Source organism: Sminthopsis crassicaudata, chromosome 2 (assembly GCF_048593235.1).
Source record: "Sminthopsis crassicaudata isolate SCR6 chromosome 2, ASM4859323v1, whole genome shotgun sequence".
In the NCBI taxonomy this organism is placed as follows: Eukaryota; Metazoa; Chordata; class Mammalia; order Dasyuromorphia; family Dasyuridae; genus Sminthopsis; species Sminthopsis crassicaudata.
Genome location: NC_133618.1, coordinates 111,085,972 through 111,110,279, shown reverse-complemented (window position 1 = coordinate 111,110,279; position 24,308 = coordinate 111,085,972). Strand labels below are relative to the sequence as shown.

Genomic DNA, 24,308 nt, shown 5'->3' with positions numbered 1-24,308 from the left:
TTACTTTATGCTAGTATGTTGCCTCTTTTAAAGGCTACAAAAAGTTGGTACTAAAATTTCAAATTCCAATGTTTGTTTTCTATATCAATTTCCAGGAATAACTTCTATTAAACCTTTCTTCAACATCATCAATCTGAGAATTTCATTGGTAGCTAGAAGGTTGCTAATGTTCATAAAATAACACAAAATATAATTGAGGTTCAAATTCTTTTTTGTTGTTGTTGTTAGAATTGTCTTGCTTTGTGCTTATTACACAGAAGATTCCAGGAGTTACAATGCTTCAATTTTAACAACAGGAAGAGGTAGGTAAGACTAAGCCTTAAGGTGGCAAAGTAGGAGGAAAAGTGGTTTCATTGGTTTGACATTTGGGAAGAACCAGAAAGTCATGTGGATGTAACTATCATATTCAGTACTTATATAGTTTTACAGCAGTTTTAAGTGTAAGGCCCTTTCCCATATATTACCCCATTTGATTCTCAAGGCAACCTATGAAACCCATAGGCACTGACAATTGCTGTTTCCATTTCACCCCTCCAGATATAATCTTGTATACACTTACACATTTACAAATTATCCTTCCCAAAAGAATGTTTGCTCTTTTAGGGCAAGAAGAGCTTCATTTTGCTTTGTATTCCCAATGCCTAGCACATGGTGATCAATAAATGATTATGTGAGTTATTTGTAAAATGAGTAAAGTAACTTCTCTTATGCTCCAAGGTCACAAAATTAGTGAGAAGTCTGGTCTGAGGTCTGTTTTTATTCTATGAACGGTATTTTTCCCTTTACACTAGGGAAGAATCTCAAATACTAGGAATAATTATCCAAGTTTGGTACTGGTACATTTTCCCTCTTAATTGATACAAAAGTACCAATTTAGGGTTAAGCCACCATCCTTCAATGAAAACCCACCAAAACTTCAGCATGAGAATAAATTTAATTGTGTCCTTCTGTCTTCTACATGTTACCTCATCATAGATTTTGAACTGGAAATAATCTTTGAAGTCATCTTTATTTTTTATCTCTTCCTCAACTTAAAATGATAATAAAAGTACCTACTTCCCAGGGTTGTATCACATATTCGTAAAGCACTTATCACAGTTCCTGGCACATAGTAGGGACTTAAATAAATTAATAAATTAGGGATTTTCGGAGTAGCAAGACTCTCTCGGAATGGTACCATGGGTCAATCAAAAGGACCCATCTTGAATAAAGGGATATTGTGTCACTTGAGCAACCACTCCCTGTATTCTCATCTCATCCCCGCCCCCCCATTAGTATCGTTCTATTGGGTGACAAGTTCATAGGATCATAGATTTAGAGCTGAAAGGGTCCTCTAGTCCCACCCCCTCATTTTACAAGTTCAAGTTTTAGCGATCTAGGATGAAGGCTTATTAGCTTAGGGTCTGGAGGGGCGTCTACAACTCGAGTCCTGAATCGGCAGTTAGGCAGGTGGAAGCCGCACCCACAGCCTGGCAAACACCACACCCCTGGGCTCCCCTCAGCCCCAGGGCAGGGGTCGTCGGCCTGGCTGAAGGGACTTAAAGACTTCGGTCATTTAACAGCCCGTCTGAGGCAGAGAATAAACGTGAGTGACCCAAGGAAGAGCCGGGATTGACCTCCCCAGTACACGATAAGCCGCTTTTTTTTTTTTTTTTTTTTTTTTTTTTGGTAACCTCTCGTCCTCGCGACCCCCCTCCCTCACCCTTGAGGGTGGGGGGGCCCCGGGACCTAGGAAATTGTGAGGGCGGGGAACCCCAGCGCTACCTCCACTCAGGCAGCCGAAGGGTCAATGTCAATGTGAAGAGGGCTGGGAGGAAGCTGATCGGGCTTTGGGAGGGGTAGGGGGCGACGATGGGCAACCTGCAGGCACTGCGGCCCAGCCTGAAGCCGCCATCTTACCCTACTCACCCTAACTCCCCCCTCAGCCGAGCTGGCTTCGTGTTTTCCTTCCGGCCGCTGACAGAGATCCGGGGCTGGGAGGGGTGTGTTGGGGGTGGGGGGTGGGAGTGGGGGTGGGGAGGGGAGGACGGAAGAGGAAAGGGAGGGAGGTGAGCCAGCTAGAGGTGGTGTGGGGTGGGTGGGTGTGTGTATGTGTGTGTATGTAGAGGTGTGTGTATGTGTGTGTATGTGTATCGTGTGTGTGGAGAGAGGAGGGAGGGGGAGGGAGAGGGGGGAGGAGGAGGAGGAAGAGGAGGAGGAATGAGAGTGAGAGTCTCTTCTCTTCGGCTCCTTCGCCTGGTCGGAAAGAGCCGAGCGCAACCCGAGCGCTCTAGTAAAATGGCGGCGGCGGCGTCGGCGGTGGCCGCGGCGTCTGGTCGGTGAAGTGACTCGACTGCTTCTCTCCCCCATCCCCCTCCCTCCCTCCCTGTCCCCTCCCCCCTCTATCCCCCCCTTCCCCGCCGCCGCAGGCGCCTCCGCGCCCCTCCGGCCTGCGCACCTCCCCTCGTCCCCCCCCTCCTCCCCCCCTCACCGCCCCCGCTCCCGGGACAGGCAGTTCCTCGTCCCCTTCACCTCCCCACCCTCTCCAGCTCTCTCCTCCCCCCTCCCCCGCCGGCCGGCCGGCCCCCCTCCTCCTCTCTCCCCTCCCCCCCCCTCCGGTCGGGATCTGTCCGTGCGATCCGAAGCGGGGGAGGGGGGGGGGCGGCGGCTGAACGATGTGCGAGAACTGCGCAGACCTGGTGGAGGTGTTAAATGAAAGTAAGTAGCCGCCGCCGTCGCCGCCTCTCGGGGTGCGTGTGTGTATCTGTGGGTGTGTTGGGGGGTCCCCACCTCTAACTCAGTCCCAGCCTCTGCTTCTCCACCCCCATCTTCCGAGGCCTGAGGGAAAGCGCGGTTCCGCCGGGGCCGGGGAGCGTGCGGGCCTGGCGCCCCCGGGAAGGTGTCTGGGCCAGGGAGCCGGGCCGCTGAGGAGGCTGCGGCCTCTGGGGCCGATGCGGGCCGGGCCTAGTAGGGCCTGGTGTAGCCTGGGCACTCTCAGTTACCTGGCGGGTGGGGAAGCAGCAGCTTCACTCGCCGTCTTAGGCCCGCCTTTAAACGAGACATCTCGGGGAGCGGGGCCTATGTGCTCCGGGAAACTTTCCTCATTACAGGTGTCAATTAACGAGGTCTTAATTAGCCCCTCACTACTGTGCCTGGGGGAGGGAAGGTGAGGGAAGGTGAGGTGGGGCGGCGGATTGGGAGGAGGAGGTTTTTCCTCCGAGTCCAATCTTCCCTTCCCCCAATCCCCCTTTTTCTGATTTTCTGGCTGTTCCTGAGGCCTCTCATACCTGTTAATTTGTATTTAACTCACTGGGAGGTGCCTTTTTTTTTTTTCCCGGAGGGGGGGGGAGTAGGAAGCAGAATATGAAACATTTCTGCCACTTTGTAAATGCTGGAAATGAACCGTGTATGAGAAGATAACCTTTTAAACCTCTTTTTATTTAGCGATGCATTCTGAGTATATTTGTGGATTTAATGGGTAAAACCTGTTTTGCGGAAATAAGGAAAACCATGTACTACAGATTCTAATACGCCTAATCTTTTATTCCCTCTTAACCCCTTCCAATTTCTTGCACTTAAAAAAAGTGAATAAGATTATCAATTGACAACCAGATCCTTTTATTTCTTTTAAATCTATGCTCTGTATCAAGCAAATTTAAAATAATACAGGGCAAGTCAACTACCAGTCAGGCCTAGAGGCCTGGTTAGATCTGAGTCAGATTTAAAGATTAATGTTCACTGACTTGATAAGAAAGCCACTTTACTAAAAGAATGGTTATTAAAAAAAAAAAAAACAAAAACAAATTCCTTATTTGTATAGTAATTCTTAAAGACTCCCAGAGTTCGTTTTCTTTATTCAATACAATGCTCTGAAATAATGATAAAATGTAATGTCTGACTTTTAACATGTTCTTCTCTGACTACCTAGCATTTGATTAAATGAAGTTTAAAGCAGGAGGATTTTAGTCCTAGGCATTGATAACGTTAAGTGGAAAAAGAGCTGTTGTGGTTATCACTAGTCCTGCAGTTCTGGGAAAATTATTTTAACTCTGGAACCTCAGTTTCCTGGTCTCAGCAATGGGAATAATAATACTTATACCATATCCCTTACATAATTGTCAGAATAGTGTTTTGTAAATCTTAAAATGTTATATAAATGTGGAATTTATTAGAGGTAGCTTTGCAGGCTGTTTTACTTTCTGAAAATACCTAATCAGATGTATCTCTCAAGTACTTGTTTCATTCCATATTTTAAATTTCTACAGAAGTACATATTTTGAGTGAAAATTGTATTGATGGAATTAATATATTTTGAATTTTAAAAAGTAGTGCTTTATATGTTTAAGCAAACCTTAAAAGCTTCTCAAATGCATAAGTATGTTGTATTTATCATGGCTTTGTTATTGCATTAGAAAGGTGACTTGGCTTTAGTTAATAGGGGAAAAATGTGTTAATTCTGCCATGATTTTTACACAACTTTATAATTGTGAATTTAAACTTGATAAGAAAATTTGTGTATAACTCTTTCCAGCTATCACTCACATTACATTATACATACAATGCTACAATTTAGTTAATAGAGAAAGGCTCTATTGATGTATTATATGTAGATATATTTTTTTTTGGGTTGTGTTAGAACCTTGTTTGAAACTCCTGAAGAATAAGTTGGTAGATTCTAAGACCACAACTTAGAAAATTTAAAAAGAACAGAAGTTTTATTTCAAGCATGTACTATAACTTCTCTACCAGGCTAACATAATTTAACCAAATAATGGTCTGAGGATAAAAGAATGATTTGTAGTTAGTTTTCATATTATAGTAAATGGTTGAATAATTATTTCTGAAAAGTGTATTTATTTCTGACTTAACACTTTTCCTGCTAATTTCACCATGGTGTATTTGAAATTATATTTGAAGGACCAGGGCTGAAATTCTGGTTCTGATTTACTAATATATATGACCAAATTCTCTGGGTCTCATCTTAGTCAGATTCCACCGACCTCTTGGGACAGCTCTGTCAGGACACTTTATTAGGTAGTAGGTAAAATAATTGAAGTAAATAAAACATTTTTTTTTTTCTAATTGTGATTATTATTAAATTACTGAACAGGTATTTTTTTTTTTTTTCATAAGACAGAGCCTCTAGAAGCATCACAAATTGAGAATTACTGTTTTACAAATTAGCAATATACACTATCTTCTCCTATTCTCACTCCCTCTTTTCCCTCTTCCTGCAGCTAGAATTTGCCCAGAATTAATTTAATATAGCATGCTTTAAAGTGATGTTTAGAAGTTAGTTGAAGGAAAAGAGTAATTTATTAAAATTCTTAATGATTTGTTACCTTTTAGGCCCAGATACTTGCTAACTTTTTGTAATAGCTTATGAATTCTGTTGTGAGGTAGCATTTAATTATATATTATAATAATACTCTACTAGAATTCTGATTTGGGGGCTTAGTCTGAAGATTACCCTGGGTTCTTGAAGGCTGTGGTACCTCAGGGAAACCTGGCATATACTGTTCAAGTTGGATAAAAGCTTCAGATAAAGCTAGCCCTGTTTTCAAAGTTTAATTCAAACATCTCTCTATGAGACCTTTCCTGATCTTCTCAATGACTAGTGCTTCTCTCTCCCCTTCCTCATTTGTCTTGTATATGTGTGTGTGTGTCTTCTTTTTCCTTTAATAGAATGTAATCTTGTGGATGGGGACTGTTATCTTTATCTTTATCTTTGTGTCTCTAGCATTTAGTATAGTTGTACACAGTAGATGTTTTTGGATTTCAGCAGCTCTGCAACCAGGAGACTGTAAGCTACTAGAAAGCAGGGACTATCTTTTGCCTTTCTTTGTAACTAGTGCTTAGTACAATGTCTGGGCACATAGAAGCTTAATAAATGCTTAATAAATACCTGTTGGCTTGGAAAACTGTGCATAAAAATCTAGAAATTTTGAGACTCAAATCACAGATTCTTGAAGTATCAATATTGTAACATGACATCGTAGCAAATTTATATAGATGAATATGAAGATACAATGTAGAATGGTTTAGAAAAATTTGTCTTAAAGAAACCATTAATTGTAAAAGGTGAAATATTTGGCTAAAAATAAATGAACAAAAGTTTGTGGACAAAATAAATGAACAAAAGTTTGTGGACCAATTCTCTTTTCTAGCTACTGATTATTTTGTATTAAGTTAGGATCATAGATCCAAAGCTGCAGTGATCTTTAGACAAGTGTCCAGCTTTTCCCTTCATTTTTCACATGAACAATAACCTATTTAACCTATTTAATGTTTATAAGGTACATTAGATGAAGAAATTAAGGAGGCCCAGGATTTGTGATTTATCTGTGGTCAGGTAGTTAACATCAGAAACAAAATTTGAACTGACTAAAATTTGTATTACTGATTATAGTCAATCAATAACTTTTTATTACATGCTTTTTTTTTTTTTTTTTTTTTTTTTTAAAGATATCCTTTTTTTCTTTTGCAGGACAATTTTGAGGCAACAGGGATAAATGACTTGCCCAGGTTACAAAGTTAGCAAGTGTTAAGTGTCTGAGTTCAAATTTGAACTGAAGTCCTCCTGACTCTAGGGCCAGTGCTCTATTCACTGTGCTATATAGCTACCCTTAGATACTGTCTTTATGCCGGATACTATGCAAATTTCTAGGGAAACAAAGATAAAATTGAAAATAGTTCCTTCCCTTAAAGAGCATAAGTTCTGAGTTTAGAGAGGGAACAGAGCTTGCAGCTACTTAAATATGTACAAGATACTTGCAAAATAGATAAAAAGTAACTTTAAGAAGGAGGCAATAACAGCTGAGGGGACCAGGAAAAACCTTATGCAGGTGAAAGCATTTGAACTCAGTTTTGAACAAAGGTAAGAAATCTGAGAGGTTTCTACCTCTTAGGTGGAGAAAGAAGAGAGAACATTGGAAACATAGGAGACAAGACAATCCAGTGCAAAGGCACAGAGATGGGCTTGTGTGTGGAACCACAAGTAGGCCAGTAAGGCTGAATTGTAGAGCATATAGAAGGGAGTAAGTAGTAATATTTAAGAATACTGGAAAAGTAAGTTTGGCTGGGTTGTGAAGGACTTTAAATAAAGTTTATATTTGATATAGGAGATAATAGGGAGCCACTAGAATTTATTGAGCTATGGGTTAGACCTGTGCTTTAAGAAATTCACTTTTGTAATAGGATTGGAGGAGTTAGAGAGTTGAGGAAGAGAGGTTTGCTTGCAGATTATTGGAAAGGTCATGACTTGAATTAGGCTGGTGCCATTTGAGTAGATAAAAGAGAAATATTATAGACATGGTTTGGCAGTTGCTTGGATATACAAGTGGAGTCCAAATGACTCTTGTTGCAGACCTTGGGTAACTGAAAGGATGATGGTGCCTTTGGGGAACAGGAAAATAAAGAGTAAAAGGATCCAGATGTCAGTTTTTACAATAGCATTTAATCTTAATTTAGAATTGTAAAATGTTGGTTTAGGAATTTAGGAAGTAACAAACACAATTGCTTTTCAGTAATGTAAATCAGAGATGTATTGAATAGATTTAATTCTTGTTTTAGAATAGTTTTAATCATTTAAATTGGTTTAGGAGTTGAGCATGTTTCTTTTATAGCTATTTTTAAAAACAGATTTCATCTAATTATTTCACAGAATATTCCTGGCTTTTAGTTAGGAGCTGATAGCTTAATACTAGAAATTTGAAGATTTGAAATGCTTTTGAATTGTTATAATGATTGAAATACTTTTGAATTGTCATGATGATGAAATAAATCTATATAAAGAGATGAAGAGAAAAAGATGGTCATCCTAAGGAGTCAGAAAGCCTTTGTTTCAAGTTCTGCTTCAGTTAACAAAGTACTTATGTGACTTGGGCATGCCACTTAACACTACTGAAGTATACTCTAGGTAAGTTGCAGAGGTTTCTACCTGCATTGGGCAGGAACTTAACTTACCTGGGAGTTCTCTCTAGGCTAATGAAGTCTTAGGTTTAAGGCCTCACTTTATCTGGATAGTCTTTAAAATAAGATTGTACTATTGATATTGTTCAGTCCTTTCACTCTTCCTGACTCCTTTTGGGGTTTCCTTGGCAAAGACATTGGAATGGTTTGCTATTTCCTTCTCCAGCTCATTTTACAGATGAGATAACTGAGGCAAACAAGGTTCATTGACTTTCCCAGGGTCAACACAGCTAGTATCTGAGATCAGATTTGAATTCAGAAAGATAAGTCATCATGACTTTAAGCCCAGCACGCTATCTACCAAATCACTTTAACTGTGTTCCAGTAATTAAAAAAAATTTTTTTTTGTCTCCATATTGATATTATGATGATGATTTTTGCAACTTGATTTATTAATACTCATCTTGATGCAGAATAAAAACCTGGAAATAAAAGACCTGGATTCTCGTTTTAATCTTGTTTGTATGACTGACTATGACAAAGATTTTCTCTTCTCTGAGATTGTTTTTTTATTTTTCAGAAAGTATTAGCCAATATTGCATTATAGGGATCTTTTGAATATGTAATTTGTGAGGATGTTGATTATGTACAAGGCATTCTGGGGATACAAAAACAATAATAATTTTCTTTAAAGGATTTTTAAGGAATCTAGATTTTTATTAGCAAAAAAATAACATGTATACAGAAAGGTCATGATAAAACATACAATGTAAGTACAGATGATTTGAGAGTGCACTTATAACCAGGAAGATCAGTAAAGATCTAACATTATTGAAGCTTGGGATTCAAACACCTAGAATTGAGTTTTAGGTATGGAAGCAAGAGAAGCATGTAAATGATGGTGTAAGATGTTTTTTTTTTTTGGGGGGGAAATATATATATATATATATATATATATATATATATATATATATGTATATATATATATATATACATATACACACAAATAAAAATATGTACATATTGATTATTGGTAATTACAGGTTAATAATTTTGATCCCCTGAAATTAATGTTATTAGTATTTACTTAATATTTTTATTTTAAGTTATGGGAAAGGCAGGATACTTACTAAACTAATATAAAATCTCACAAGAAATTTTCTGATAAAATTGACTCCGTTAGGGATTTCTGTGAGTCTGTCTTTGACACATGGTATTTGCTACCTGAGACTGCAGCTAGCTCAATTATCTGACTTCAGATTCTTCATTGTAAAACAGGGATTGGATGAGGTGACCCTCTGAATTCCTTCTATTTCTAGATTTATGATCCAAAATAAGTCATCTTAGTAGTTTTATGCTTTGTACAATCTGGAATTTCATCAGTGTGGTGGTGGTGTTTGTCTTCTGTCTTTGAAGAGGGCCAATGACATCATGGATACTTTTAAAAATAATATATGTAGTAGCCATGGACAACTTAATCGTTTTTTTTGGTGATCTTAAAAAAAAAAAATCACTTGATAACTTTTAAACTTTTATGGTATATATGTTAGTAAGAGAGTGTGTGTGTGTGTGAGTGTGTGTGTGTGTGTGTGTGTGTGTGTGTGTGTGTGTGGTTGCTAAGCAAGAATGGTACTATGCTTTTTTTTTTTTTTTTTTTTTTTTTGAGGCATTTGGGGTTAAGTGACCTGCCCAGGGTTACACAGCTAGGTTAATTTTATGAGGCCAGATTTTAACTTGGGTCCTCCACTTCAGGGCTGGTGCTTGCGTTATTTCTTTAAAAAATTTTTTTTTTCTTATTAATTTTATTTGCCCAGACTTCCTAAGTTATCTTGTCCCTTTTTGTAAGTGATAAAAGTAAAATTGCCTAATAGAGTGGTTGTAACTTTGAGTATTTGTCACTTCTTGTAGTTTACTGTAAATTAATACAAAGGAAGGTATATGTGTGTGATATAGCTTTAATATTTGGAACTTCCATCATTCATTGTTTTTAACATGAGTTTTGTTGCTTTTTGGTGTTGCTGGTTATGTTAGTTATTGAATATATTTTGTTCTTTTGGTTCTTTTTCTGTTATACTCATCACTTGATGCAAATCTTTGTGTGTCTCTCTGGATATTTATTAATTTTTTTTTCAACTTACTAAATATTTATTAAGCACATATTATATGCTGGGTATTGTGCTAAGTGCTTTCCATAGTTTTGCATACAGACCAGTATTGAGAGCAGGTTTTAATCTTTCTTTCTTTCTTTCTTTCTTTCTTTCTTTCTTTCTTTCTTTCTTTCTTTCTTTCTTTCTTTCTTTCTTTCTTTCTTTCTTTCTTTCTTTCTTTCTTTCTTTCTTTCTTTCTTTCTTTCTTTCTTTCTTTCTTTCTTTCTTTCTTTCTTTTGTTTAAATTTTTTTAAAAATTAATTTTATAATTATAATTTTTTTGACAGTACATATGCATGGGTAATTTTTTTTTTTTTTACAACATTATCCCTTGTACTCCTGTCTCGAATTTTCCCTTTCTTTCCTCTACCCCCTCCCCCTAGATGACAGGCAATCCCATACATGTTAAATATGTTATAGTATATCCTAGATACAATATATGTGTACAGAACTGAATTTCTTGTTGCACAGAAGAATTGGATTCAGAAGGTAAAAGTAATCTGGGAAGAAAAACAATAGTGCAGACAGTTTACACTCAATTCCCAGTGTTCCTTCTCTGGGTGTAGCTGATTCTGTCCATCATTGATCAACTGGAACTGAATTAGATCTCTATGTTGAAGATATGCACTTCAATCAGAACACATCTTCATACAGTATTGTTGTTGAAGTGTTATAATGATCTCCTGGTTCTGTTCATTTCACTCAGCATCAGTTCATGTAAGTCTCTCCAAACCTCTCTGTATTCATCCTGCTGGTCATTTCTTACAGAGCAATAATATTCCATAACATTCATATACCATAATTTACCCAACCATTCTCCAATTGATGGGCATCCATTCATTTTCCAGTTTCTAGCCACTACAAAAAGGGCTGCCACAAACATTTTGGCACATACATGTCCTTTCCCTTCTTTAGTAATTCTTTGAGATAAGCCCAGTGGTAGCACTGCTGGTTCAAAGGATATGCACAGTTTGATAACTTTTTAGGCATAGTTCCAAATTGCTCTCTAGAATAGTTGGATTCTTTCACAACTCCATCGACAGTGCATCAGTGTCCCAGTTTTCCCACATCCCCTCCAACATTCATCATTATTTGTTCTTGTCATCTAAGCCAATCTAACAGGTGTGTAGTGGTATCTCAGAGTTGTCTTAATTTGCATTTCTCTGATCAGTAGTGATTTGGAACACTTTCATATGAGTGGAAATAGTTTTAATTTCATCGTCTGAAAATTGTCTATTCATATCCTTTGACCATTTATCAATTGGAGAGTGGTTTAATTTCTTATAAATTAGAGTCAGTTCTCTATATATTTTGGAAATGAGGCCTTTATCAGAACCTTTAAATGTAAAAATATTTTCCCAATTTGTTACTTCCCTTCTAATCTTGTTTGCATTAGTTTTGTTTGTACAAAAGCTTTTTAATTTAATGTAATCAAAATTTTCTATTTTGTGATCAATAATGATCTCTAGTTCTCCTTTGGTCACAAATTCCTTCCTCCTCCACAAGTCTGAGAGGTAAACTATTCTATGTTCCTCTAATATATTTATGATCTAATATTTTATTCCTAAATCATGGACCCATTTTGATCTTATCTTGGTATATGGTATTAAGTGTGGGTCCATATCTAATTTCTGCCATACTAGTTTCCACTTTTCCCAGCAGTTTTTGTCAAATAATGAATTCTTATCCCCAAAATTGGGCCCTTTGGGTTTGTCAAACACTAGATTGCTATAGTTGTACACTATTTTGTCCTGTGAACCTAACCTATTCCACTGATAAACTAGTCTATTTCTTAGCCAATACCAAATGGTTTTGATGACTGCTCTTCATAATATAGTTTTAGATTAAGTACAGCTAGACCACCTTCATTTGATTTTTTTTTCATTAATTGCCTTGAAATTCTCGACCTTTTGTTCTTCGATATGAATTTTGTTGTTATTTTTTTCCAAGTCATTAAAATAGTTTCTTGGGAGTCTGATTGGTATAGCACTAAATAAATAGATTAGTTTAGGGAGTATTGTCATCTTTATTATATTCACTTGTACTATCCAAGAGCACTTAATGTCTTTCCAGTTATTTAAATCTGACTTTATTTTTGTGGCAAGTGTTTTATAATTTTGCTCATATAATTCCTGACTTTTCTTTCGCAGATAGATTCCCAAATATTTTATACTCTCAACAGTTGTTTTGAATGGAATTTCTCTTTGTATCTCTTGCTGTTGGATTTTGTTGGTGATGTATAAAAATGCTGAGGATTTATGTGGATTTATTTTGTATCCAGCAACTTTACTAAAGTTGTGAATTATTTCTAATAAGTTTTTATTAGAATCTCTGGGGTTCTCTAAGTATATTATTATAACATCTGCAAAGAGTGATAGTTTGATTTCCTCATTACCTACTCTAATTCCTTTAATCTCTTTCTCCACTCTTATTGTCGAGGCTAGCATTTCTAATACAATATTGAATATAGTAATGGTGATAGTGCGCAACCTTGTTTCATTCCTGATCTTGCTGGGAAAGGTTCCAGTTTATCCCCATTACATATGATGCTTACTGATGGTTTTAAATATATGTTCCTGACTATTTTAAGGAATAGTCCATTTATTCCTATACTCTCAAATGTTTTTAGTAAGACTGGATGTTGGATTTTACAAATGCTTTTTCATATGGTTTTTATTAATTTGATTATTAATATGGTCAGTTATACTAATAGTTTTCCTAATATTAAACCAGCCCTATATTCCTAGTATGAATCCTTTTATTTTATTCTTTATGGAATGGTAATACTTAATCAGATTTACATACCACGATGTGTTCATCTATTTTCTATTCACTGGGCATAGTTTTTCATTTATTATAATACTGTTACTAGCAACATGTTTCTCTATAGACACAAAACATTTTTAATTAAGAAGCAGGGAAAAACATTTTAAAAGTGTCTGCTATGTGTTAGACACTGCCAAGTACTTTTAAGTTATTTTCTTATTTCTCAGAACAGTACTGACAAGTAGGTATTATTATGATCTGTTATGATTTGAGAAAAACTGAGACCAGTAGATGTTAAGTGACTTGCTCAGGGTCACACAGTTAGTGAATGTCTGAAGTTAGATTTGAACTCCGGTCTTCTTGACTCCAGTTTGAATATTCTATCCATTGTGCCACCTAGCTGCAGTGAATCTTGAAATTGAACAGATTCCAACTTTACAGTAAAACACTCATCTAAATTACTATATGTATGTGAAAATAATTGTTTTCTAGAATCAACAGAATTTAAAAAACCCAAAAAACCCTGTTGTCTCTATGTACATTTTACTTCTGCAAACTCTAGACAGAAAACTCTACTAAGACTTTAGGGGAAGGTACGGAATGTGAATCATCATGGTATATAGTGGAAAGAATATTGGATTTGGTGTCAGAAGATCTGGGTTCTACTCTTGGCTCATTTTCCATTTTCCAACTGTGACCTAGGGCCTATCACTTCACTTTTCTGAGTTTGCTTCTTCCTAAAGTAAAAGTAGGAATAATACTACTAAATCCTTGATATAAGCAGTGTATGGTTGGAGAAATTCCTTTAAGGTTTGCCAAGTGCTTTATAAAGGTGAACTATGATTAATCAATCAACAGGCATTTATGAAGCATCTATTGTGTGTTAAGTACTATACTAGGTGTTGGGGCTACAAGACAAAATTGAAATAGTTTCTTCTCTTAAGCTTACATTTTATCAGGAGAAACAAAATGTATATAGACAGTAAACACAAGACAATTTGTTCTGAGGAAGGAAAGGCCTTGTGTAGGAGGTATTGAACTGATTTTTGAAAGAAGCTATTGATTTTAAAAGGAGGTAAGAAGAGAACATATATCATCCATGGGAGGTAGTCTTTGGAAAGATACAGATGGTATATAGAATGTATGAGAAGTATCAAGGACAGTTGACTTGAATTATAAAAGAGAATAATGAGTAATAAACCTGGAAAGGCTGAAGAACTTGTAAAGGATTTTAAATGCTAAAAAGAGGATCCTATACTTTATTTTAGAGGCAGTAAAGAAGTACTAGAGTCCATTGAGTTGAGGAATGATGTCAGATATGTGTTCTACGAATGTTAATTTGGTGTCTGTAGGATGGATTGGTAAGGAGAAAGACTTGAGAGACACTGATTAAGCTATTGAAGTAGTATAGAGAGATGATGTACCTGAGAAAAGGAGAAATTTGAGATATGTGGTAGAGACAGAATTGAATAAATGAATGAAAAAGCATTTATTAAATGCTGGGGATACAAATTAAAAAAGTAAAGAGCTCCTGGTTTCAGAGAGATCACACATTAATGGATGTTTAACATATAAAAGGTTTCACCCGAGTGTCAGATGAAAAAATCCCTTAGGCCTTAGAATACAGCAGCAAAGCAAGATGGTAATACATTATCTTTAATGTTATTCCCACTTAAAATTATGTCAGTTTATGATGAACCATTTCGTAATACAAAGAACTTTGGTGTCAAGAACTTTGTTTTCTCTTTTTTACTATCTTTACCTGCTGAGGAGGCAGCAGCTGCAGATCATAGAGGCATTTACTAGATTACATCTCTTTGGAGTGAAGGGAGAGTTGATTCCCAAGATGATAGTTGCAAGAGTTGGTCTACAAGCAGGATCTGTAGTCTGAGGCATAGTGCGGCTTCCTGGTCCTGCATGTTTGTAGTACTCGATGAGCACCTATTATTAAAAGATGGGGATTTCAAATCAGTCAATAAGCATTTATAAAATAGTTACTGTGTACCTGATATTAATGCTAAGCCTTGGGGACAAAAAAGAAAAACTGTTCCTGCTCTCAAGGCACTTATAGTCTAATGAGGAAAGACTACACATAAAAGGAAGAAGAGTGATCTCCAGAGTTGGAGGCTGCAGAGAAGTCAAGGAGGACTGAGAAAAAGCAAATCTGTCAATTAAGAGATCATTGGTTACTCAGAAGAGTTTATTTCCTCTATGAAAGGAAGAAGAGAGAAAAGATGGATAGCTATTTGGATAGCTACATCAACCAAGATTTTTTTTTTTTTTTTTTTTGGTTTTTATTTGTTTTGTTTTTTTGGATGATGGAGATAAGGGTCTGTTCATAGGTAGTAGAGAAACAATTGAATAGATTTGGAGAGATTGGAAATTAATGGTAGAGTGTATAGAATAGAATAACTTGTGTATTTAAAGGATGTTTTCTTGGCAAGGAAAAAGAACACTTTTTGCGAAATGATCAGAGGACAAGAGACAAGATGGGAGGAATTGGGGGGGCTGGGCATTTCCATGATATGAAATGAGGAATAGGGGGAAAAAAAGAGATCTCTGAGAATTGGCCATGGAATCCTGCAAAGTTTGAGGAGGAATGAACAGACTTGGAAAAGTAATTATGGTGAGTGAGATAGTAAATCAATTAGGAATTGTAAAAAGTGTTGCCATTTAGTAAGGGCCCAATTGAGATTAGGTAACATGAATTTATAATAGACCCAGATAGTACAGTTTTGTGATTTCTCCAGCTTGGTTCAGTAGCAACTGAGGTATGAAGAAAGGTGAATGGGTGAGTAATCCAAGGAAGACTAAGGCTTGGCAGAGTAAAATCAGTCAGTTAATGGGACAACAAACTCTAAAGAAGCACACTATATAGAGTGGAATTGGTTCACCAAGAAGTCAAGTTGGGGAAGGGAGTAGACAGTAGTGGTGGTGGGAGGGGGGCAATGGCCTGGGAAAGAATTGAGGGAAAGAGGAACTGGAGGTCATAATGAGAATGAATAACTGGTTTAGGGATTGTAAGAGGGGAAAAAAATGGAATAGGATATCAGATAAAGGAATTTCAGAGTTCTCAAACCTGGAATAACACACTGATTGATGGTAGTGTCAGTATCAAAGTATCATCTCTGTGTAGCTGGAGGGGAAAGCCAAATCTCATTGAATTGTGAGAAGATGGTAAGAGTGGGAAAGGAAAAGATTTAAGATAAAAGGAAGTGTTTTGTTTTGTTTTTGTTTTTGTTTTTTTTTTTTTTTTTTACATATGGAGCAGACATTTCAGAGAACACAGTAGAAGGAATGGGTAGCTTTAGAGTTGTAGAAGGGGGTTGGATTAAAGGAGATGGGAATAAGTGGATTAAGCAGTTTGTCAATGATTGGTTCCATTTCCACAGTGCTACTTCTCCTCAATAATGATTGCAAAGGCTGGTGTGGAGAGTGCGTTATTCCCAAGACTTCTTATATTCATGGTTCTGGGATATTTCTGTCCCATTATGAAGGGCAAAAGCATTGCCTAGGTGCTGGCAGTAGTCTGATTTGCTAGGCATATGACACCTCATATTTCTCCCTCAAGGTTTCTTACTATTTCAGATAGTATATATACAGTAAGGAAAAGTAAGGAATTGAGAGGATTATCTTCTATTTTTGAAAATAGGTGATTAGAAAGCTGTAGTTCTGTTGAAAAAAGGGAGAGAATTTTTTTTTTTTTTTTTTTTTTTTTTTTTGAGGAGGAAAGGATGATAATGAGTTCTTATATGGACATGTTGAGTTTGTGATTCTTATGGGATAATCCAGTAGGTAATTGGTGATGTAGAATTATAGTTCAAATGAAATACTAGAGTTGGTTATATATCTACTAAGTCATCTGCATAGAAACAATAATTGAAAACATGAGAAGTGAAGACACTAAGACAGTGCAGAGAGAAAAAAAGGCTAGGATATGCCTTGAAATTTATCTACACTTTGGGGGTGGCATATGGATGGATTAAGTAAAGAAGACAGAGAAAGCACTGTATGCTAGTAAGAGAACAAGATAGCATGAATATCCATGGGTATCCAGAGAAGGACAAGTATCCAGGAAGAAAGAGGGTGGTCAGTGATTCCAAATACTGTGGAAAGATCAAGAAGAATGAGGATTGAGAAAAGGTTTTAGTAGTTAGAAATTTCGTGACAATTTTGGAAATAACAGTTTCATTTCTGCCTTTTCATAATATTTAAAGGTTGTTATTCTAGTCTTTTGTAGATTTTGTTGCCTTTGGAATTGTGAAATTGAACCACTTATATATTTTTTCCCCTGGAAGGAGTTTATGGATTTTTTCTTTTCTTTTCTTTTTTCTGAGGCCAGGGTTAAGTGACTTGCCCGGGGTCACACAGCTAGGAAGTGTTAAGTGTCTGAGACCAGATTTGAACTTGGGTTCTCCTGAATTCCGGGCTGGTGCTCTATCCACTGCACCACCTTGCTGCTCCCAAGTTTATGGATTTTTCAATTGGTATGCTATGTTTTCTGTATTTAAGTTTTGGGCATTTTTCTTGTAATATTTCTTACTTTATGATTTTCAGTTTGTTTTTTTTTAACTTGCTAGGTTCTTTTGGGAGACCTATAATACTTAAATTGTCTCTAATGCTATCTTCAAGGTCAGAGCACTTTGTTTGAATTCTTTTAAGATTATACTTATTTTCCCCCAGATTGTTCTTTACTTCAGAATATTTATATCCCTAGTAATTTTCTCTTTCTCACTTCTTTGGAGAGTCTTGCCACCATGAATTGAAGTTTTTCTAGTTTATCTGGTGTGAATTATAAATTCTCTTCCTTCTTATCTAAATTCTTAAGATTGTGTCTCTTAAATCATTCAGGAATGTCATGTTACAGTTCTATGCTGTCTTGGGAATAAATTCACAGGTTTTTTCATCAGGTGTTCAGTTTCCTTTGCCTTAGAATATTTATTTAGAAACATAGTTTTTAGGTTTCTTGTTAATTTTCTATCCTCATTAATTAGCTTATACTCTAGGTTTCTAACTGAGTGTTCTTCCTTTTGAGATCTTTGGTGACTTGAGGCGTTTTTTCTTATTATTTCTCTGTCCATTTTCTAGCCCTTTCCTCTTTTACCTTCCTGGGGAGGAAACTCGAAAGCATCTCAGCATCATCCCACATTAGAGAATTGTCTTTTTATTGGCCTTGGTCCTTGTGTAACTAACTTCTTGGGGTTCAATACTGGTTCCAGCTGAATGCTAGTGTCCTTTGTCTAAAGGCTTGTTGTAGTACTTTCTGCATGTTGACTCCCTGCTTTGATTTAGTAGTTGTCTAGCCAGGTTAACTCTTGTGTCTACCACTTTTTTGTAGTCTTGGTTGAGGGTAAAATGGGCAGTTGGTTACCTTGGGGTGCCCTAATCTAGATGCCACATGAGCCAAGTACTATCTTCCTGTACCTTCTCCTTCTCTGCACACATGTGGGCAGAATTGAAATTTGGAGGTTTATGGCAGTAGAATGTCAAGGTAAAGGTAGGAGCTGTGCAGTAGCAGAAAAATTCCAGAATAGGTTCTTAGAGCATAAGCCTGTAGATTGGTTTGGATGGCTTGTTGGCTTGTGGAGGCTGGAGAAGTATACATGTTTAGTGATTCAATTAGTGATTATCACTGTCCACTGTTAATTCATAAGATTGTTACTTTGTTGATTATCTTGGTTTCTTTTCCTATGTGGGCAATTGTAATTTCTATACTTCTCATACATAATTCCTCTTTTAGAAAACGTTGGGAGAATAGGGACTGTAGAAAATTTCAGTATTCTTCCTTATTTCCCAAGTGACCTAGAAGTTGGAAATAGCATTTTCTTTTTATATAAATTAAAACATTTTTTATGCCAGCAAAAATCAGCTCTATCTTCCATCTCATTTCTCTCCTTTCACCCACTTGATAAAAACAAACCCCCTTTTACAAATATATATGATCAAAAACAGGACTGCATTGATCATGTCTAAAATAGTATATATGTATAGGAAACATACATATATAATGCTTATGCGGAATTAAATGTCTGTCATCATAATAGAAATTCTATACTCTGAGCTTCACACCTCTCTATCAGGAAATGGATAAGAGCATGTTTTATTTTTAGTCCTCTGGAATTGTGATTGTTTTTAAGTTTTTCAAACCTTGTTGTCTCTATGATATTATTGTCTGTATACAGATTGTTTTGTATCAAGATTCCCCAGGCTTTTCTGAAATCTGTCATTTCTTAAAATACTACCATTCCCTCCCTATACTTGGGGCTTCAGCCATTTCTGAATTGATGGGCAACTCCTCAGACTCCAATTCTTTTTTACATTCTTAGAGTTTAAGATTTATCCTTCCCTAATTCTACTTTAAAATTTTTTTTTATTTTAAACTATCTTCTCTCTATTTTAATCCACTTAGTTTGAGTCATTTTCTTACGGATTTGTGTGTTCCTTTCAACATAGTTTTTCATGGTAGAATTCTTTTGGTTTTGCTTATTTTTCAAGTTTACTTTCAGACTTTGGACTTGAGGTTAGGAATAGGCTTTCTACATCTCTGGAGAGAAGGCCTGGCCTGGTTCTGTTGCCACTTTCTTCGGAATATTGAGTTTGGATTTGTTTCCAGTCCATAGGAACAGTTCAAATCAGAGAACTACAAATTTTCTAGCCTCCCAAAGTGGTTTGATCCAGGGCAAAGTTTTAACACTTTCCTACTTGTTTGAACTTTGCAAGTTCTTGATGTGGGTTTGGATCTGAGTTGACTATGACTAACGTATGTCTGAACACAGTAATCTGCTAGTTGGAAAACTCTATTGGTTCAGAGTAATAATATCTATCTTCTCTTTACTCTGTGATTCCTGCCACTCCAAGGGTGCATCTTTCTTCCTCAGTTTGCCCTGGGCCTGTGACTCCAAAGCTATGTAGCAGGTGTAAGATCTTCTAGCTAGGTACCTATTCCCCCATCCTTTGGGAAGTTTGTAACTTTTTACTTTGATTCTTCCTGTGTTGGTGTATTCCAAAAGATGCTCATGACCACATCTTGTCCATAGTGCCCTTGGATTTCCCTGTCTTTTCTCAGTGCTGTCCAGAGCCTAGAAAAAGTAACTTTGCCTTTTTCTTGAATTTCCTTATCAGAATTGAGAAGATATTTATTGTGCTTCCTCCTATTGCTCCATCTTCACTTTAGTCAATTGAATTTTTAAGAGATTGAGAAGTTAGTGGGTGAAATGATCATAAACAGCTTTTTTTTTTTTTTTTTTTTTTTTTTTTTTGAAGTATAGATTTTTTTCCTAGGAATTCGGCAGTGAAAAGGAGGAAAGAACTTCAGGAGATTGTCAAGTTATAGGGTCTTGTCCCTTTGTATTTCTTTTTAGAGTTTCTCCATGACTTTGATCTTTCCAAGGCTGGGGTTAAGTTACTTGCCCAGGGTCCACAGCTAGGAAGTATTAAGTGTCTGAGATTTGATTTGAACTCGGTCCTCCTGAATTCAGGGCTGGTGCTCTATCCACTGTGCCACCTAGCTGCCCCTGCATCTCCTCTTTGCAGATGACCAATAGATTTGTATTTATAGGTGTAAAAACATGCAACCTTTGTATCCTTCCTAAGTTTCAGTTCTGCATCATCAGTTGCTTGTTCTACACTTTAAAATGGATGTTCTGAAGGCATTTTAAATTCAATGTTCAATTAAATTCAGTGTTAAAAATTTAAACTCATTATCTTTCCTCTCCATTCTTTTCTTCTTCTAGTCTTTGGTTTTTTTCTTTAATTGAAGACACCACCATCCTTCCAGTCTTATAAATTTCTAGATAAACCCAGCATTTTCCTTGACTCCTCACCCACTACTTCAACCCCCATATATTCAATGAATTGTCAAATCTTGCATCTCCTTTCAACTCAGCTTCAAAATAACTCACACCATCTTAGTACCTTTTCTCTGATATGGAAGCTATATTTCAAATCTGCATTATCTCTTCCTAGATTATTAAATTAGCCTCTTAGTCTTCCTGCTTCAAGTCTCTTATCAAGTTCAACCTTCACACTGATGCCAAAGTGATTTTCAAGTACAAATTTGACCATGTCTCTCCAATACTTCCGGGAGGAAATATAAATGTTTCTGTTTAGCATCTAAAGCACTTTATAACCTGACATCAGCCTGTCTTTCAACTTCACTGGACATTACTTCTTCTCCCACTGACAAAGATCAATCCAGATTGTTCTTTTCTATTTCTCAGACATATTCAATCACCTTTCCTAGTTACCCTTTTCTACTTGCTGTCTCACATGCCAGGAATGTACTTCCTCCCTACCTCTGCCTCATAGTTTCTCTTTTCCTTTAAGATATATAAGAGCCAATTTCTTTTCTTTTTAATGATAGCTTTTTATCTCCAAAACATATGTAGAGATAGTTTTCAACATTCAACCTTGCAAAACACTGTGATCAAAATTTTTCTCTTTCTCTTCCCTCCCATTCCCTTCCCTGGACAGCAAGTAATCCAGTATATTAAACATGTGCAATTCTTTTTTTTTTTTTTCTCCCCGAGGCTGGGGTTAAGTTACTTGCCCAGGGTCACACAGCTAGGACGTATTAAGTCTGAGACCAGATTGTGCAATTCTTCTATACACATTTCTACATTTATTATACTGTACAAGAAAAATTAGATCAAAAAGGAAAAAATGAAGAAAAAAAGGCAAGCAAACAACAACAAAAAGTGAAAATACTATGTTGTAATCCACAGTCAGTTCCCATAGTCCTCTTTCTGAATGTGGATGATTCTATCACAAATCTATTGGAATTGGGCCATTTTCTTCATGAAATTTTTTTCCTGATTTCTTTCTATTTAACTGCTAGCCCCATTTCCCTAAACGATATTGTCTTTAACATTTATTGAATACAATACTATGTATGTTTTTACATATACTTATCTTCCCTGTTAAAATGTAAATGTACAAGTAGAGACTATTTCATCCTTTGTACTAATATCCTGAGTGCCTAAGCTCGGTGTTTGACACTTAGCAGGTACTTCATAAATTAACTGATTTGATTATTGATTACTATCGACAGTAAACGTTTATTTTTTCTTTTAAGATTATAGTGAGATTTATAGGATAAATTATTTTTGTTCATAAACCACTATATTGTGCTTTTTGAAATATCATATCTGTAGTTATTCTCTCCCTTTATTGCCGAGTCTTATACAACCATTTGTTTGCTATTTTTTTTCTTTGTTCTGGAATTTCTAGATTTTGGCTGTGACATTTCTAGGTCATTTAGTTTGAGGTTTCTCTCATGTGGTGTCCAATAGGTTCTTTTATTTTCATCATGGCCTTTAGTTATGATAGCTTTGACTGGTTTGTGATTTTTTTTTTTTTAATGTAGGATTTTTCTTTCCATTATACTTTTCATGGAGTCCAATGATCCCACAAAAATATCTCCTCACTATTTCCTTTTTTTTTTCTCAATATTTTTTCAAATGCACATACAGTTTTCATTTTTGTAAGACTTGTGTTCCAAATTTTTCTTCCTCCCTTCCCTTCCCACTCCATTAGACAGCAAACAATATGATGTAGGTTAAATATGTGCAACCCTTTTAAACATATTTAAACATATTGTGTAAGAAAAATAAGAGCAGAAGGGGAAAAAAACCATGAGAAAGGAAAAGTAAACACAAAAGATAAAAACACTATGCTTTAATCCACAGTCAGTCTCCATAGTTCTCTCTGGATGCAGATGCAATTTTTCATCCCAAGTCTTTTGGAATTGTTTTGAATGACTGCTTTTCTGAGAAGAGCCTAGTACATCACAGTTGATCATCACATAATCTTGCTATTACTGTATACACTGCAGTTCTGATTCTGCTCAATTCACTCAGCATCAGTTCATGTAAGTCCAGGCATTTCTAAAATAAGCTGCTCAACATTTTTTATAGAACCATAATATTCCATTATTTTTGTATACCATAACTTATTCAGCTATTCCTCAACTGATGGGCATCCATTCAATTTCCAGTTCCTTGCTGCTTCAAAAAGAACTGCTGCAAACATTTTTACACATGTGGGTCTTTTTCTTTCTTTTATGATCTTTTTGGGATACAGACCCAGTAGTACCACTGCCTGATCCAAGGATGCTCAGTTTTATTAACTCTTTGGGAATAGTTCCAAATTGACTTCCAGAATGCCTGGATCACTTCACAAGTTTACCAATAATATATTTGTGTCCCAGTTTCCCCACATCTTAACCTAAAGAAAGCAGCCAGTGGGTAGAGCACTGAACTTGGAGTTTGGAACACTTTAAGTCAAGTCAATAACAAATTTACCAGTAGTGTGTCATCATAGGCCTCTATTTGCCTCAGCTTCCTCAACTGTAAAATGACGATCATAAAAGTGTGTATTTGTTAGTGTTGTTGTGAGGATTAAATGAGATATTTGTAAAACACTTAACACAGCACCTGGCATTCAGATGCATAATAAATAGTTGTTTCCTTTTTTCTTAATTGCTAAAGACAAAAAATATTTTTTAGGGTAGTTTCTGCAGAAATGAATGTTACTTCAGTACATCTTTACTCTTGTATATGTAGATTGATCCTTCAACAGTGCAGATCATAAATAATCAACCTGTGCCCTTTCATTTTCTATGATACCTCTTTCTTTTTCTTTCTCTTTCTTTCTTTCTTTCTTTCTTTCTTTCTTTCTTTCTTTCTTTCTTTCTTTCTTTCTTTCTTTCTTTCTTTCTTTCTTTCTTTCTTTCTTTCTTTCTTTCTTTCTTTCTTTCTTTCTTTCTTTCTTTCTTTCTTTCTTTCTTTCTTTCTTTCTTTCTTTCTTTCTTTCTTTCTTTCTTTCTTTCTTTCTTTCTTTCTTTCTTTCTTTCTTTCTTTCTTTCTTTCTTTCTTTCTTTCTTTCTTTCTTTCCTTCTTTCCTTCTTTCCTTCTTTCCTTCTTTCCTTCTTTCCTTCTTTCCTTCTTTCCTTCTTTCCTTCTTTCCTTCTTTCCTTCTTTCCTTCTTTCCTTCTTTCCTTCTTTCCTTCTTTCCTTCTTTCCTTCTTTCCTTCTTCTTTCTTTCTTTCTTTCTCTTTCTTTTTTTTTTTCTTTTCTTTTTTTTTTGCTTCTAATTTCTTTTATATCTGTGTCCCCATGAAATGATGTTTCTTATTTTCTTTGGATATATGATGAAAAACAATTCTACCTCCTTTAAGATGCCTTTATAAAGAGAATCTTGATTCTATTTAGCTATGATGTTCTTTTTTGTTTTTTGATTTTATTGATAGAAATTTATGAGTCAGTTCCTCTTAAAAAAACTTAATGGTATTTTCTTTTCTAATTACATGTAAAGATAGTTTTCAGCATTCATTAGATTTTAGGCTCCAAATTTTTCTTTCTTTCCTCTCTTTTCCCCAAGACAAAAAGCAATCTAAGATAGGTTGTACATGTATAATCATGTTAAACATATTTCTCCGTTAGTCATGTGGTGAGAGAAGATTCAAAACAAAAGGGAACAACCAGAAGCAAAAAACCAAAAAAGGTA

The 24,308-nt window shown here is 36.1% G+C and overlaps 1 protein-coding gene across 3 annotated transcripts in view; it reads left to right on the top strand.

Annotated features, from left to right (window-relative positions):
• The first annotated feature begins 1,428 nt into the window (after positions 1–1,428).
• USP34 (ubiquitin specific peptidase 34) overlaps positions 1,429–24,308 on the top strand; it is a 264,493-nt gene continuing 241,613 nt past the window's right edge. For 2 of the 3 annotated variants that reach the window (XM_074287013.1, XM_074287012.1), the window contains exon 1: positions 2,545–2,697. In XM_074287013.1, the coding sequence (XP_074143114.1) occupies positions 2,655–2,697 (43 nt within the window). In that variant the 5' untranslated portion in view covers positions 2,545–2,654. Of the gene's footprint in view, positions 1,586–2,544; positions 2,698–24,308 lie in introns of those variants that run through there. The other variant, XM_074287014.1, reaches the window with a different exon arrangement.